The 15,313-nt window shown below is 46.7% G+C and overlaps 1 protein-coding gene across 6 annotated transcripts in view; it reads right to left on the bottom strand.

Annotated features, from left to right (window-relative positions):
• Nucleotides 1-15,313, bottom strand: part of SAP130 (Sin3A associated protein 130) — a 147,014-nt gene that overhangs the window by 65,327 nt on the left and 66,374 nt on the right. For all 6 annotated transcript variants that reach the window (XM_029615573.1, XM_029615571.1, XM_029615574.1 and 3 more), the window contains exons 13-14: nucleotides 2,964-3,260; nucleotides 2,061-2,238 (exon numbers count right to left, since the gene is read on the bottom strand). In XM_029615573.1, coding sequence (XP_029471433.1) covers nucleotides 2,061-2,238; nucleotides 2,964-3,260 — 475 coding nt within the window. The remainder of the gene's footprint in view (nucleotides 1-2,060; nucleotides 2,239-2,963; nucleotides 3,261-15,313) is intronic.

Below are 15,313 nucleotides of genomic sequence, written 5' to 3'. Positions count from 1 at the left end.
AGCCCACACGAGAATCCTGTTCTCTTTTTTTTAATCTAGTTCAGTCTGCAGAATTTTCACCTCTACCACCCACTGGAGTCAGAGAAATACTGAGGAACTGCAGGTGGCACTCTAGCTTATGTAGCAGTTTAAGAAAAGATTTTGTTCTCTGACTCCATCTGCTGGGTAGGGTTACAAAACCCACTTGTATGGACTGATCTGCAGAATGAACAGGAATTCAAATTTCTTTCTGGGCGGAGCTTCCAGTCTTGCTCTGGAGGATATTTGAAAGATAGTCACTTGATCTTTCATACATTTTTCACTAAACATTTCAATCTAGATGTTAATGCAAAAGAGGATGCAGCCTTTGGGGCTGGTGTTTTCAGGCAGTCCTAACTTCCTCCCTCCCAGATGAAATGGGCTTGGATACTTCCCACACATTTAGACTGTTGTAGCAGGATGATAAGGAAAGAGACAGTGTTACCTGACAATTTTGTTTTCTTGAATCCTGTTACATTAGTATAGGACCTTCTCAAGAGTTTGGGCCTGAGCAGTCTGAAGCGGTGTACCTTGTTTTACGAGATTGTTTACAAACTTTATATGTGGTTTACTTTTCACTTCCTTTCCCCCCCCCCCCCCCCTTTTTCTTCCTCTTCATTTATCTAAGAAAATTTTGGAAATATAATTTATTTGGAAGATTCTTTGTCAAATGTTTTCAAATTATGTACATTTTTCTTTAAGAATTTGAATGTTAGTTTTTTTCTTCCATGGTTTGACATAAGAGGCTTTTTGCTGGAGCAGCATCAGAGTAACTACCAGTCACAGATGATGTCATGGAAAAAGCTATGTCCTCCATCTCCACCTGCTAGTAGGGGGAGATAACACACATCTGTACTGGTATAGTAGGACTCAAGGAAAGGAAATTATCAGGTAAGAATAAAATTCTCCTTACCTATCATTCTGCCAAAACCCTAGTGGTCTAATTCATAGGGAATGCTTTCACAGGATTCCATAAACCTTCCAGAATGGAATCTCTTTTAACTCCTTGCTGTCCTCTTCCACCTCCTCGGCTGTACCCAAGGCCACCAGGGACTGTGCAGTCACTGAGCAATTTTTCTCTCTTGAAGCAGCGCACTACGGGGGATCATCACCTTCTGCTGCAATAATTTCCCCTTCTTCCAAGGTTTCTCCCTGGGATCACTATCCCAGCTCTAAAGTCCTCAAAATCTTATAAACACCAGGACTCCAACACTGAAGCCACCGACCTCTCTTTTTGGACCAGATCTGGCTCCCATCTGGGATTCTTAAACCTACCTGAAGTTCTGGGTCCTGCAAGGAAGGCGGGAAGAGACCGCTGATGAAACAGCTGAAGAGCCCCGGATGCTGGGGGAACCCCTGCATAAGAAGATGCTCCAGCTCTGTAGACCATACTGCCAACATGACTTCATCAACCAGCCACAGGCACACTGGACTTCAGCCCTCCCTTTGCTCCCCTGGTGAGTGCAGAGGAAAATCACTGCCTATAAGCTTACCAGCAGAAGCTTCAGTCCAGCATCCTCACCATTTTTTTTAAAACTTTATTGAAAGTCTGCAGGGAGGAATTAAAAGCTCAATCTGCAGGAAAAAAAAACCAAACCTAGACAGCTCTATCTTTTCTTTTTTTTTTTTTTGGGGGGGGGGGGGGGGGGGGAGGAAGAGGGACCAGAAGATGGGGTGGAAGAGGAAGCAGACTCCTCTTATCTAATGCACCTCCCCCCATCCCCAGAGCTGGAGGGCCAAAACCAGTCAGGGACCAATAAATCCCCTCTGTTCGGTCCTATTCCACTGGTAGGAACTCAAAGTTCCAAATTCCAAGAGCAATTTCTCCTTTTTCTTCTTCCAGTCTTCTCCAGCTGCCCAGATCTTGTATGTCTACCATCAGCTAAAGACAGAGTACTGGAAAGCTGATGGCTTTCTATAGGGTAGTTCAGCTTTCTAGTTCTTCTCTATCTCCATCTGCTGGTAAAGTGACAAAACCCATGCATCAGGACTGGTCTGGGGGGATGAGAAGGAAGCAGGAATTGGTGGCTGAATGGACTCACCCATCTGTAGTTGGTTTCTTCCGGAGAATGCTTGGGCGCGGCGAGGATCCCTGGGCCGGGGCACTGCTACTGGCACTCTGGTTGTGGGTCTGCACCACTGTTGTTGCTGCTGGAGCTGTGCTGAATGTGCTGCTGATGGGATTGGCAACAATGGTAGCACCATCTGCCAGAACCACCGCTGGGAGGGAAGTGAGAGGCGATTAAACCGGGGACAGAGGAGCAAGATCAAGCGCATAATCCCTTCCAGAGTCACTGGAAGGTGGCTAAATTACCAATAAAACTTCCTTTCTTTTCAATTTCTTTTTAAAACTTTGATCTTTTTATGCTATTTGACTTAGCATCCTATTTACTAAAGATTTTCTCCCATTTTCTATGAAAAAAATGCTGCGTTAATAGGGATCTTAATTTTCTATTTGTTTAGTTTGTGTGTTATTTTTGTGAACTACCAATGTGAGAAAACACAGAAAATTCTTCCAGCAGTGAGCACTGAGATAGTGAGTTGATGTGTCCAACTGATGGGCATGTTACAAGGAAGAAGAAAATCTTACTGTTGCTTTATATAGAATTACACAGTATTTGATTTCTTTTTATGATGTATAGCAATATCTGAGGGAAAGTTATATATTTTCCTTATTCAATGCACCATCCTTACACCTGATTCTGCCCAGTTTTAGTGAGTTCTGTTATTGGTTTGCTCTTATTCATTTCTGTCTGAAGTTAACTCTCCTCTCAACTATTTCTCATTCTTTGAGAGATTCTTCCATTGGCTACTTTCCTCATTCTTCTCTGTCTAAAAAGATTCTCATTGGGTATTTCCTTTACTGCCCCCTCCAAGCTTTCTCAATGGAAACTTCCCTCATCCCATCATGCCTGAAATAATCTGAATAGAAAAAAATCAGATACCTGAAGTCTTTGTTTCAGTCTGTGCCTGCTGGGAACTGAGTGATGGTGGTTGCAGCCCTTGGGTATTGATTGGTGTAGCTGGGTGGAGTCCCTGTGTTCCAACTGAGGCAGGCTGAATCCCAGATGTGCTGATTGGTCCAGGCTGGATGCTCTGCGTGCTGATTGGTGCAGGTTGAATGCCTTGGATGTGTCGGGCATGAGATGCATCCACAGTCATTAGCTGCATCGGGTTCAGGTGAACGGTGGAAGCCACACCCACCCCAGTCTGGGCTGTGATGGTAGAATTAGGTGCCTGAGCTGAAATGAGAAAGCACCATATTTCTCAATGCAGAGGATACAGAGACAGAAGGGATGTTAAGCCTAACGGCCATAGGGCCTGCATGCTTGATATGTGATAAAAGCTAGTGAGCTTTCAAAAGACCCTTTTAGCTTATGACCCTCAGCTGGAAGACTAGGAGAGAGGAAGCTGGGTGAGAAAACATTTATGAAACCAATTCTAATTACCTATTTTCTGGACTGTGTACATATTTTCCAGAAATACTAAGAAAGACCACATGGTGGACTGAGTTGAATCTTTTCTCAGATTAATCAACATTCTTCTCATTCTCTTCTACTGCCCCTTTGCTGCTGTCCTCCCAAAGGTTCCATCAGTGTGTTTAAGAAACTACCCGCTGTCTAATATCCAGCACATCTGTCATCACACTTTATTGTCTGAAATACAGCATGCTCAATATTAGAGGAAAGGGGAATAAGAGGCACAGTGGAGAATGTAACCGCTCATTTAGCCAACAAGTACTGGTGGCCATATTTACTAGTATATTTCTAAAAGCACAAAAATTATTATTTTTTTTAACCAAATTCTACCTGCCTTCCATTTAAGATGTTTCATCACCTCCCTCACTGGACTTATTTATTTATTTTGAACTTTTATATACCGACGTTCATGACAATATTGCATATCGCATCGGTTTACAGTGAAACAAATATTGCAAAAGAGGCATTACAAAGATCAGGAGTTACACAGAACTGGGATCCAGGAGGATAAATACAGGGGTTTAACGACAAGCTGCTAATTTATGATCCAAAATAGAACTGAAACGTTGAATTGAACTAAACGGAAACAAATAATAAATTAAATTAAGGAACATCGAGCATACATAAATGGGTGGACATCATAATGGGATGAGGCTAAACTTCTGCGAAAAAGTTCAAGGGTTGCTTCCGATAGGTGAAAGGGGAAACAGGGCTGGGGTGGAAAAAGGGATAGATGGAGTAAAAAGGGGGGGGGGGGGAGAGAACAAGAAAAGGTAAATTAGCCTTAGGTGAGGAGGGAGGAGGAAAGGGAGGGAGAAGGGAGGAGGATAAAGGGATTTAACATTAAGCTTACATAGGGAGGTGGGGGCTGTGGTGGGGTAGGGCCACGAGGGAGGAAGGATAGGATAGGACGGACTGGGGAAGGATTGGGTAGAGGAATAAACCAGTTGATGAAGAATATTCTGAGAAACATGTAAGATGTCCAAGAGGCATAACCTGCCAGCAGGTGTTATGCCCTGACCATAGTTAACGCAAGTGTCCCGTCCTGACATGTGATAGAGAAAGTTAGTCAGTTATGGAGAGAGACTTACCTAACCTATATCCGTTTTGGGATCTCGCACCTGAAGTATGGAGAAATTAGTTCTTATCTGATAATTTCCTTTCCTTGAGTCAATCTGACCAGTCCAATCGCATGAGTTATATCCACCACCCAATAGATGGAGGCAGAAATAAACAGGCTTACTGATGTCACCTTACATAGGCTCTTGTACTGCTCTTAGCCTGCCGGTATCTCTGCTCCAGCAGGTGATAGGAGAGCATGTCCCATGCTCTGAGATGAGGCCTAGTTAGGCCATTTCAAAAAGGAGTGGATTGGAAGGGCAGCTCCTGCGGTGAAATCTTGTGCTATCTCCCTTAGTTGAGCATGGCCTTTTACCAGGGGGCTTCCAAGGGTCTGGTATGGCTTTCCCCATTTCATTCTGTGTTGCCTTGTTTCCTCCCATTTCCCTTCTTCCTCCGTCTTCCCTGACCAGACCTCCTCAAAAAACAAGATAGGAAAGTAACCTCGGGTGGTTTCTAATTCTCTCTCTGCCTTGTTAATTTTCAAAAAGTTAAAAAAAAAAAGTTAAAAAAAAATGGAAAGCTAGAATAAAGGCAGGCCCATGGCACTTCAGACAGAGCATCTCTGGCCAAAGAATGACATTTCAGGCTGGACAATGCTCCAAAGAGCAAGTTAATCTGACTTGGTACAGTAATGGTAATTTGGATATATGTTGGAAGAGACAGGACTCAATGGCAAATTTAGAGACCTTATTTGAAAATTTTTTGGCCTAGCAGTTTTCTTCTTGCTTCTTTGGGCTTCCAACTTAATTGAAACTGGTTTCTTCTGGGACTATAGCACTATGTAGGAACATAAGAAGTTGCCATACTGGGTCAGACAGAGGATCCATCAAGCCCAACATCCTGTTTCCAACAGTGGCCAATCCAAGTTACAAGTATCTGGCAAATACCCAAACAGTAAATAGGAAAATTGATTATCATCTGCTAGCTTTCGTGCCTGTAGTACCACAGATCAGTCCAGATCCTGGGTTTTGCCTCCCTACCTGCAGATGTAGACAGAGAAAGTTTCACTGACACTGTACATAACCCAGTATACCACCTGCAGTCCCTCAGTATTGACCTGTACCCAAAGCCAAGATGACAGCAACAACCATACATTTCTAAGCCTTCCCCTCCAACGAGCTAGAAGGTAAAGTTCTCCAAAAAAACAATGGAAAACTTGTTTCCAAATTTAACATAAGTGATCAGCATTGAAAATCTCCAACAACTCAGCACTATATACAAAGCAACAGTATGAGCGGCGGACTCTACCCCCAGTAAATGGACGGGTCTCTGGACTGATCTATGGAACTACAGGAACAAAAATTAGCAGGTAAGAAACAATTTTCCTTTCCCTGTACATACCCAGATCAGTCCAGACTCCTGGGATGTATCTAAACTCCCCTTAACCTGGGTAGGACCTGGAGAGTTCCGCTCGTAGAACACTCTCACCAAAGCACATGCAAGCCAGAGCCCCAACATCAAAGCGATAATGCCTAGCAAAAGTGTGCAATGACTTCCCAGCAGCCGTCCAACAAATTTCAGGCAAAGACACCTGCTGTGACTCAGCCCAGGAAGTCGCCTGAGAATGCGCCGAGTATGCCTCTAAACCCTCCAGCAGCAGGCACCCTTAGAAATGTAACTACTCAATTGCTTCCTTCAGCCACCGCACAATTGTAGCCTTAGACGCCTTACTTCCCTTCTTTGGACCACGCCACAGTCCAAACAGGTGGCCTGATCTACAAAGAGGTGATCCTCTCTAAGGAAATCATAAGTGATCTTTAGATACCTCAATAATGCATGGCTCCCATCAGAACCTAAGCTCCTCTGCATGAGGCATAGAGGAATCCAAATCTGAAAAAGCTGGAAACCTCGCTGTCCAACTAAGATGGAAAGCCAAGACTACCTCAGGCAGAAAAGAAAGCATCCTGCATAAAAATACCCCCAAATCAGACATCTGTAGGAAGGGATCTCGACACGACTGGGCCTGGAGCTCCAAAATTGTCCTGGCTGAACAAACAGCCACCAAGAAAACCATTAAGAGTCTAATGCTTAACCATAGCTCTCTTTAGTGGTTCAAACCAAGCTCTCTTTAATGGTTCAAACTGAGCCTCACACAAGCCTAGATTCAGATTCCAAGACAGACAAATGTTCCACACTTGAGGATGCAAGTTCTTAACTCCCTAAAGAAACTATAAAACATCTGGATGTACGGACAGAGGATACCCTTGCACCTTACCCCAGAGACAACCCAATATCACTACCTGGACTCTCAGAGTTAAAGGCCAGTCCCTTGACCAGAATTTTTCTGTAGAAAAGCGAAAATGTGCGATACCATAGCCTGAACAGGCTAAGGTTGCACTCCAACAGCAGACCAGGACTCAAAGATCGTCCAAATTCGCACAGTCGTCAAGGATGTAGAAGGTCGCCTAGACTACAATAAGGTGGAAATAACCACTTCAGAATATCTCCTCCATTTCAGTCATCTCCTCTCAGAAGCAAAGGCACGAGACAGAAGTGAGCAGCCTGATCCAAAAATATTGGGCCCTAGTGGAAAAGAGTTGACCGATGTCCAAACCTCAGGGGCCTGTCTATAGCCATGTTGATCAGATCTGGGAAACATGGTCGATGTGGCCACACTGGAGCCACTAGGATCACATTGCCTGGATGTTTCTCTATCCGTGGTAATCGCTTGTTCATCAGAGGCCATGGAGGGAAGACAAAGTCTTCACTGGTATGAGTAAGCCATCACGAATGATTGTCCCTGGCTTCCCTCTCTAACAGAAGAGGAATCCAATAATGGATTCCAGCAGGAGAGAAGAGCCCCCTGCAGAAGCCGCATATGCATGAATGCCCAATGTATTCATTCCAATGTCAATGCCACAGTACCCAGGACCTGTAGATAGTCCTAGATCTTGGACACCGAAAGCTCTAGCAGAAGTCTAATCTGACTCTGCAATTTCAGCACTCTCTCTCCATGAGCAACACTCTCTCCGCTAGCATATCAAACTGAGTTCCCAGATACTCCACAAATTGAAAGAGGACTTAATGGCTCGTTGCTAGTTTCAAGACATTTTGTACCGATTGTCGAAAGGGGTCCTCTGATTTCACAGAAATGAGCAAGTCGTCCAGATACAGATGCACTAACACACCCTCCTTTTGCAATGCAGCCACCCCCACCCCCATCACCTTGGTCAAGGTAAGTGGGGCCATCGCCAGCTGAAGGGGAGAGCTCAAAACCAAAAATGTTCCCTTAGGACCATGAACCCCAGGAATCTCTGGTGCTCCGGCCTGATGGCTATGTGCAGATATGTCTCTATCAAGACAAGAGATGCCAAGAACTCTCCCTTGCGTACTGCTGCTATGACAGACTTCAGAGTTGAACCTCAGAGTTTCCATGCGGAAATGGGGGAATATTGAGAGCCGCATTTACCTTCTTTAAATCCAATATCTCTTGAATTGGATACAGGGGGGGGGAAAGAAAAAGGATGCTTAACTTAAAATTGACCTCTGGCCACACTAAGTGTGTTCAGGGTTTGAGCCAAAAGACTTGGGCCATGCCAAGCATGTTCAAGATCTGAGCCAACAAACTCAGCAAGACATCTGAGAAAAAATCTAAGTAGAGTCCAAAGTAGCTCTCAATCATATGCAATTTCTCACCAATCTAGAGGTGAGAAAGTTAATTCCCCATCGGAATCCTCTGATGTTTCATGTTCCACATCCCCTTGAACATTACCAGGGACAGCCTCCCTATGGCATTTACCTGCTGTGACTAGCTAATGGGAGGCTTGAGCATGCAATGCCTACCATAGTAGGTTGCTTCGTCTTCACTGGGCGCACCACCCACAGAAAGATCTGCAGGCCCTGGAAACATTCTACTCAGGAGGAGGAGGATGGATCTATACCAGAGCCCATAGGCCCAACCTTGCTCTCTCCAACCTCTCTCTCTCTCTCAGGAAGCTTCTGTGATCGGGAACAAGGGAGGAGGAGATGCCTCCCACTCCACTCCCCTCCAGAGACACCATAGGATCGAGGGAATGTCTCAACATGGCAAAAGCTGTAATAGTCAAATCGCTTTGAGCATCTAAATAGCGCTGACACAAACGGAGAGAGAATGAGAACCGAATTGCTATCAGACGGCAAGCCTCACAGATAGCAAGGTGCTTGGACCTGTTTGCTCCCGGCACCTAACTCTCCTGAACTTTGCTCTAGGTGGCCTCCTGCGCGCACATCAATGCCACCCGGACAACACATACACACCCCTCCAGGTCACGTGCAAATATGCACTCAAGACTAGGGTGCAATTGTACGCGTACAAATGCATGCGCAAAAACGTGCTTGTATAGGCTGTGGTCATACACGCACAAGTACCTGCGCAAATATGAGCTCAAATTTAGGTTGCAGTTTTATGCGTACAAGTACCCGCGCAAATACATGCTCCAGTCTAGGTCACGGCCTTACACGCACAGATCCCCACGCATGCAATCACCACGTGATAATGCGCGCACACGCCTACGCAGGTGGGAAGAGAACCACTGTCGCAGCCTACTATACAGCTAAGCAAAGCCTGCCTGCACCTTCAGCATGTTTAGGCCCGGATCTATTCAACATCCGGCACCGAAAATCATTGAAGGCCTGAAGAGCTTCTCAACAGCTCAGGCTTCTTGTTGGGTCGAGAATCCATGGAGAATGGGGTTGACAGCCAGCATCCTGTTAAACACGCTTTGCGCATAAGCAAATTAAAACCAATGAAAGATGTCTACCAGAACCAGAGATTCCTCCTCAGTGCAAGTGCCTCTCTGTACCTCCGCAGGACAGGGAACTGCTGGCGATAGTTAAGGAGGGGATTCCCCTGCGTCTCCCACCGACGTTGCTAGAGAATCGAAAACGGCCACCGTTTCCATGCTAACGGGGAAAGCCTTAATGCTAGGCCCCGGTCACCCAAGAGGCTTGTTCTACCAGTGCAGCCATGCTTGATGCAGAACCCCGAACTCCATGCCATGCATTCTGTTCTTCTCCGCACCTACGCCACCACCAGCACCTCAATGGCAAGCAGGAGAACAGTCCCTCAGCACCACAGAGCCAACACTCTGTCTCCTCCACAGGCAGAGAAACTGCTGAAAAACCCCATTACTGAACTCCCCAAGCTGCTTAAGTAGGTCCCCCCGGAACACCGATGCTGCACAGATTCTTCTGATTAGTTCCTTGTTCTCTCTTTTTTTCCTCTCTGATAACAAATAAAGATACACAGAAACCAATACTTTCCTTTGGTGCAGAGGTTCAGTTCCAGGTGTGCAGGCTGCATGGCAGATCAGAAAAGAGCTAGACCACTGGCTATATCAGTCTCCTTTCAAAAAACTTTAGCAACTCAGTTCAGGACAAACCATATAAAAGGGGTATTTCCCTGCTCCACTGGGCTTGCAGCTTGTGAGGGATGAGGGATATGGGCCACCACATGTCCACCCCATGGACCTCCGGACCAAGCTATCACAATGGTCACAATGGTCACCAACCCCCTGCTCATCTGCTTCAAACCAGGGGGGTTGGCCCCACCAGGACCACAACTCCTGGAAGGATCCATACATTTTCTTTTCTTTTAATTTTTTTCTCTCTCTCTAGACTGCAGGTTTTACACCATCTACCAGACGGAGAAATACTGCGTACAGGTCAATACTGAGGGACTGCAGGTGGCACCACTTGGTTATGTACATTGTCAGTGAAACTTTCTCTGTCTCCATCTGCCAGTAGGGAGGCAAAACCCAGAAGTCTCGGCTGATCTGGGTATGTACAGGGAACCCATGCTACTGATGTTGGTAATAAGTAGTGGCTATTCCCTAAGTCAGCTTAAAAGTTTATGGACTTCTCCTCCTGGAGCTTATCCAAACCTTTTTAAACCCAGCTACATGAACTGTAGCTTCATTTGCAATTACTAGGGATTTTACCTCCATTTTTAACTCTTTCCCTCGTCCCACCTAGAACACAAATCTCAGCCAGAGTCCTTAGGCAGGGGCCACAGACCATGGCTTCTCTTGGAACCCAGCACTTATGCATCAAATCTGGTAACTAGGCACTGCCATTATATGATGGCCAATGCTCCCTTCCCTGGGGAGCTGTGAATGCAGCTTCTGCCATATCCTAAGCTCTGACTGGCACAAGGAGCAGATAATAATCAAACCCAGGTCACCTGCATATAGGAAAATTGGTCCTTACCTGCTAATTTTTGTTCCTGTAGTACCACAGATCAGTCCAAACTCCTGGTTTTTGCATCCCTGCCAGCAGATGGAGACAGACAAAGTTTCACTGACATTGTACTTAACCTAGTGTGCCACCTGCAGTCTCCTGGTATTGACCTGTACCCAAACCAAGATGAGATCTCAAAGCCAAACTTTAACCGCCAACCCCACTCCCAACGAACAGGAGGCTGGCGATTAAAAACAACTGAAAACTCTACTGCACAATCTGTTCCTAAAAAGGATACCACCCCCCCTCCCCCAAAAAAAAAACAGAACGAGCGGAATATTTTCTTCACCGTACACTGATCTGTGCTACTACAGGAACAAAAATTAGCAGGTAAGAACCAAGTTTCCTTTCCCTGTACATAACCAGATCAAGTCCAGACTCCTGGGTTGTACCTAAGCACCCCTAAACTGGGTGGGTCCCTGAGAGTCCCGCTCACAGGACACTCTTGCCAAAACCCTGGGTGTCGGAGCCCTGACATCCAAGCAATAGTGTCTGGCAAAAGTGTGCAGTGACTTCCAAGTAGCTGTCCTGCAAATCTCCTGAGGAGACACCTGCTGTGCCTCGGGCCAAAGGCCGCCTCAGCACGTGTCGAGTGTGCTCTCAACTCGTCAGGCACTGATCGACCTTAGATATATATGTCGAAGCAATTGCTTCCTTAAGCCAGCACGCGATCGCAGCTTTACTCGCTTGCCACTCTTCTTTGGCCCACTTCAGAGAATGAAAAGTTGATCTGATCTATGAAAATCATTTGTATCTTTCAGATTTCGCAACAACGCCCTCTTCACATCCAACAGCCTAAGCTCCCTTGAATGAGGCGTGGAGCAATCCAAATCCGGAAACGCTGGAAGCTCCACAGACTGATTAACATGAAAAGATGAGACCACTTTGTGCAGGAAGAAAGGCACCGGATGCAACGACACCTCTGACTCAGAGATCTGCAGAAAGGGATCCAGACATGACAGAGCCTGGATCTCAGAAATCTTTCTGGCCGAACATATAGTTACCAGGAAGACCATCTTCAGACTCAGATCCTTCAAAGTTGCCCTTCTGAGTGGCTTGAATGGAGCCTCACACAAACCTTTAAGTACCAGATTAAGATTCCAAGACGGACATGCCTTACTCACCGGAGGCCGCAAATGTTTTGCTTCTCATAGGAAACATATGACATCTGGATGTGCTGACAGAGCATGGCCCTGCAAGCTACCTCGGAGACAGCTCAACGCTGCTACTTGCACCCTAAGAGAGTTATAAGCCAGTCCCTTGACCAAACCTTCTTGAAGGGACAAAACAAGCAGTACCGTAGCCTGCAGAGATTGCACTCCATTGGCCATACACCAGGATTCAAAGACTTTCCAAACTCACACATATGCTGCATACGTGGAAGAACGCCTGGCCTGTAACAATGTGGCAATGACAGTCAGAATAGCCCCTTTTTCTCAGCCTTCTCCTCTCAAAAGCTAGGCTGCGAGACAAAAGTGAGTCGCCTGCTCCGAAAATATTGGACCTTGGCGGAGAAGATTTGGCAGATAACTGAACCTCAGAGGCCCATCTATGACCCTGTTTACAAGATCTGCGAACCATGGCCCATGTGACCACTCTGGAGCCACCAGAATCAAGTCGCTTGAATGTTTTTTCTATCTGCCATATCACCTTGCCCATCAATGGCCATGGGGGAAAACATATAAAGCAGAATTCCTCGGGGCCATGGTAAGACCAGAACATAGACACCCTCTGGCCCGTTCTCTCTTCACCTGCTGAAAAAATGTGAGGTCTTGGTGTTCACCCTGGTGGCCATTAAGCCCAGATGGGGAAACCCCCATCTGTCACGAATTAGATCTATAGTGCTCTCCAACAACTCCCACTCTCCAGGATCCAATGATCTCCAATTTAGAAAGACCGCCTGAACACTGTCTACCCTGGCAATGTGAGAGGCTGCTATCCGCTCCAAGTGCTGTTCTGACCACAGAATCAACTCCTGAGCCTCCTGTGCCACTGCCTGACTCTTGGTACCCCTTGTTGGTTGATATAAGCTACCGTTGCCACGTTATCAGAAAAGACTCTGACCAGACGCCCACGCAACATTGACAGAAAGGCGCATTTGACTGCTCTAGTCTCTAATCGATTGTTAGACAAACTAGCCTCTTTTTTCGACCACAAGCCTTGTGCTGACCGATCCTGGCACACCACTTCCCAGCCTGAAAGGCTGGTATCAGTGGTGACTAACACCCAATCTGGAACCTCCAGCTCCACACCACATTCTAGACTGGAGCGCAGAAGCCACCACAAGAGGCTCTCCCTGCTTTCTCCTTCAAGCCTGAGAGGAAGGTGAAACTCCTCCAACAGTGGATTCCACCTGCATAGGAGAGCCCTATGAAGAGGCCACATGAGAGAGAAAGCCCAAGGGACCAAAGCCAACATTGAAACCATAGAGCCCAGGACTTGCAAATAGTCCCATGCCCTGGGCACCCCCAAATCCAGAAGATGATGAATTTGTCTCTGCAACTTCGAGATTCTCTCGTCCATCAGGAATATCTTTCCTACCTGTGTGTTGAATTGAGTCCCTAGATAATCCAGAGTCTGGGAGGGGCTGAGATGACTCTTCACAAAGTTTAGTAACCAGCCTAGCGACTGCAGTCGTTGCAGCACCTTCTGCTCGGATTAGCCAGTTATCCAGGTATGGATGCACCAGCACACCTTCCTTCCGTAAGGTCACCGCCTCTATTACCATCACCTTGGTAAATGTCTGCGGCGCCGTTGCAAAATTGAATGGAAGAACCCGAAACTGGAAATGTTCTCCTACAATCATAAAGCAGAGAAACCGCTAGTGCTCCTGTCTGATGGCTAGATAAGCCTCTGTCTGATCTAGAGACAACAGGAACTCCTCTTTTCACACTACCATGATAACTGATCGCAGAGTCTCAATATGGAAACGCAGCACTTTGAGGGCCACATTCACCCTCTTCAGGTCCAGAATTGGGCTAAAGGCCCCCTCTTTCTTTGGCACCACAAAGTAAATGGGAGTACCTCCCCATTCATTGCTCTGCTCACAGAACTGGCACTATCACCTCCAATTGCTGCAGGCGGTCCACGCTACCTTGGACCACCACGTGCTTGGAGAGAAGAACATAAGGGGACACCAGGAAGGCATCTCAAATGGGATGAGCAAATTCTAATGTGTAGCAGTCTTTCATTATACTTAAGACCCATTGGTCTGTGGTAATTTTGGCCCACTCCTCGAAATAGAGCGTTAGCCACCCTCAGACAGCCGGAACCGAAGAGTGGATCAGCTTCACTTCATTGCAAGGCCTTTGCTGCCCCTGTTCCTGCACCCACATTGTCCCTGGATGGCCTCATGCCACCCCGAAAGGACTGACCCCAAGACTGAGATCTTCCAGCAGGCTGCCTTTGAGATCCACCACACCCCTTAGCTTGCAAAATCTTCACCTGTCTCTAATCCTAGGTCGAGTGGGAAAACCTCCCCATCCTTTATGTTTATCCTCCGGCAGCTTATGCATCTTGGATTCTCCCAGATGCTTCATAATCTGTTCTAGGTCATCTCCTAATAAGAGCTTGCCCTTGAAAGGCAAAGCCCCTAACTGATTTTTGGACCACACATCCACTGACCAATTTCTCAACCACAGCAACCTTCTAGCCAACACCGCCAACATCATGACACTGGAGGAGGTTCTTATAAGATTATAAAAGGATCTGCTCCATAAGCCACCGCAGCCTCTAGGCACTCAGCCCTCTCCATCACTACTCCTGACATAGTCTGCATCTCCTTTAACTGCTGTACCGAGCACAAAAAGGCTGTCTACATAAGGCTGCTACACACTGCTGCTCTAATCGCCAAGGCTGAACCTCAAAAATCTTTTGAGATGGAAGTTCCAGCTTACGATCCTGCACATTCCTCAGTGCTGCCGAACCAGCTGCCAGAATGGTGGTCTTCTTAGTGATCACTGAAACCGAGGCATCGACCTTGGGAAGAGCTAGGAGCTCCAAGGTCTTCTCTGGCAAAGGATAAAGCTTGGACGTACTTCTACAGACTCTCAAGCTGGATTCTGGAGTGTTCCACTCCTGATCCACTAGTTTCTTCACAGACTTGTGAAAAGGAAAATCCTTCGTTGGCCATGCAACCCATTCAGGATTCCTCCAGCAACACCTCGATTCCCAGCTCTTGGACCACCATTGAATCAAAGGCCAAAGTTCATCCCTGCAGAAAAGCCTCACGACCTTGGGATCAATCCCTTCTACTACAGGCACCTCCTGAGGATTTCCATCGACAGCACCCATATCTGCCAAGCCATCTGGCACAAGAGGCACTCCTGGTGCTGCATTAGGGTTATCAGATTCATCCCTATCCCCCTGTGTATCCCAGGGTGCTGAAAACTGGCCCACAGCACGCAACCTTTTGGGGGGAACCGCCCATTCCCCCATGGACCAGGACCTGGACTATCCGCCTGACCTGGCCCCGCACT

The sequence above is a fragment of the Rhinatrema bivittatum genome, chromosome 9 (assembly GCF_901001135.1).
Source record: "Rhinatrema bivittatum chromosome 9, aRhiBiv1.1, whole genome shotgun sequence".
NCBI classification, from domain to species: domain Eukaryota; kingdom Metazoa; phylum Chordata; class Amphibia; order Gymnophiona; family Rhinatrematidae; genus Rhinatrema; species Rhinatrema bivittatum.
This window is presented reverse-complemented; position numbering and strand designations above follow the sequence as displayed.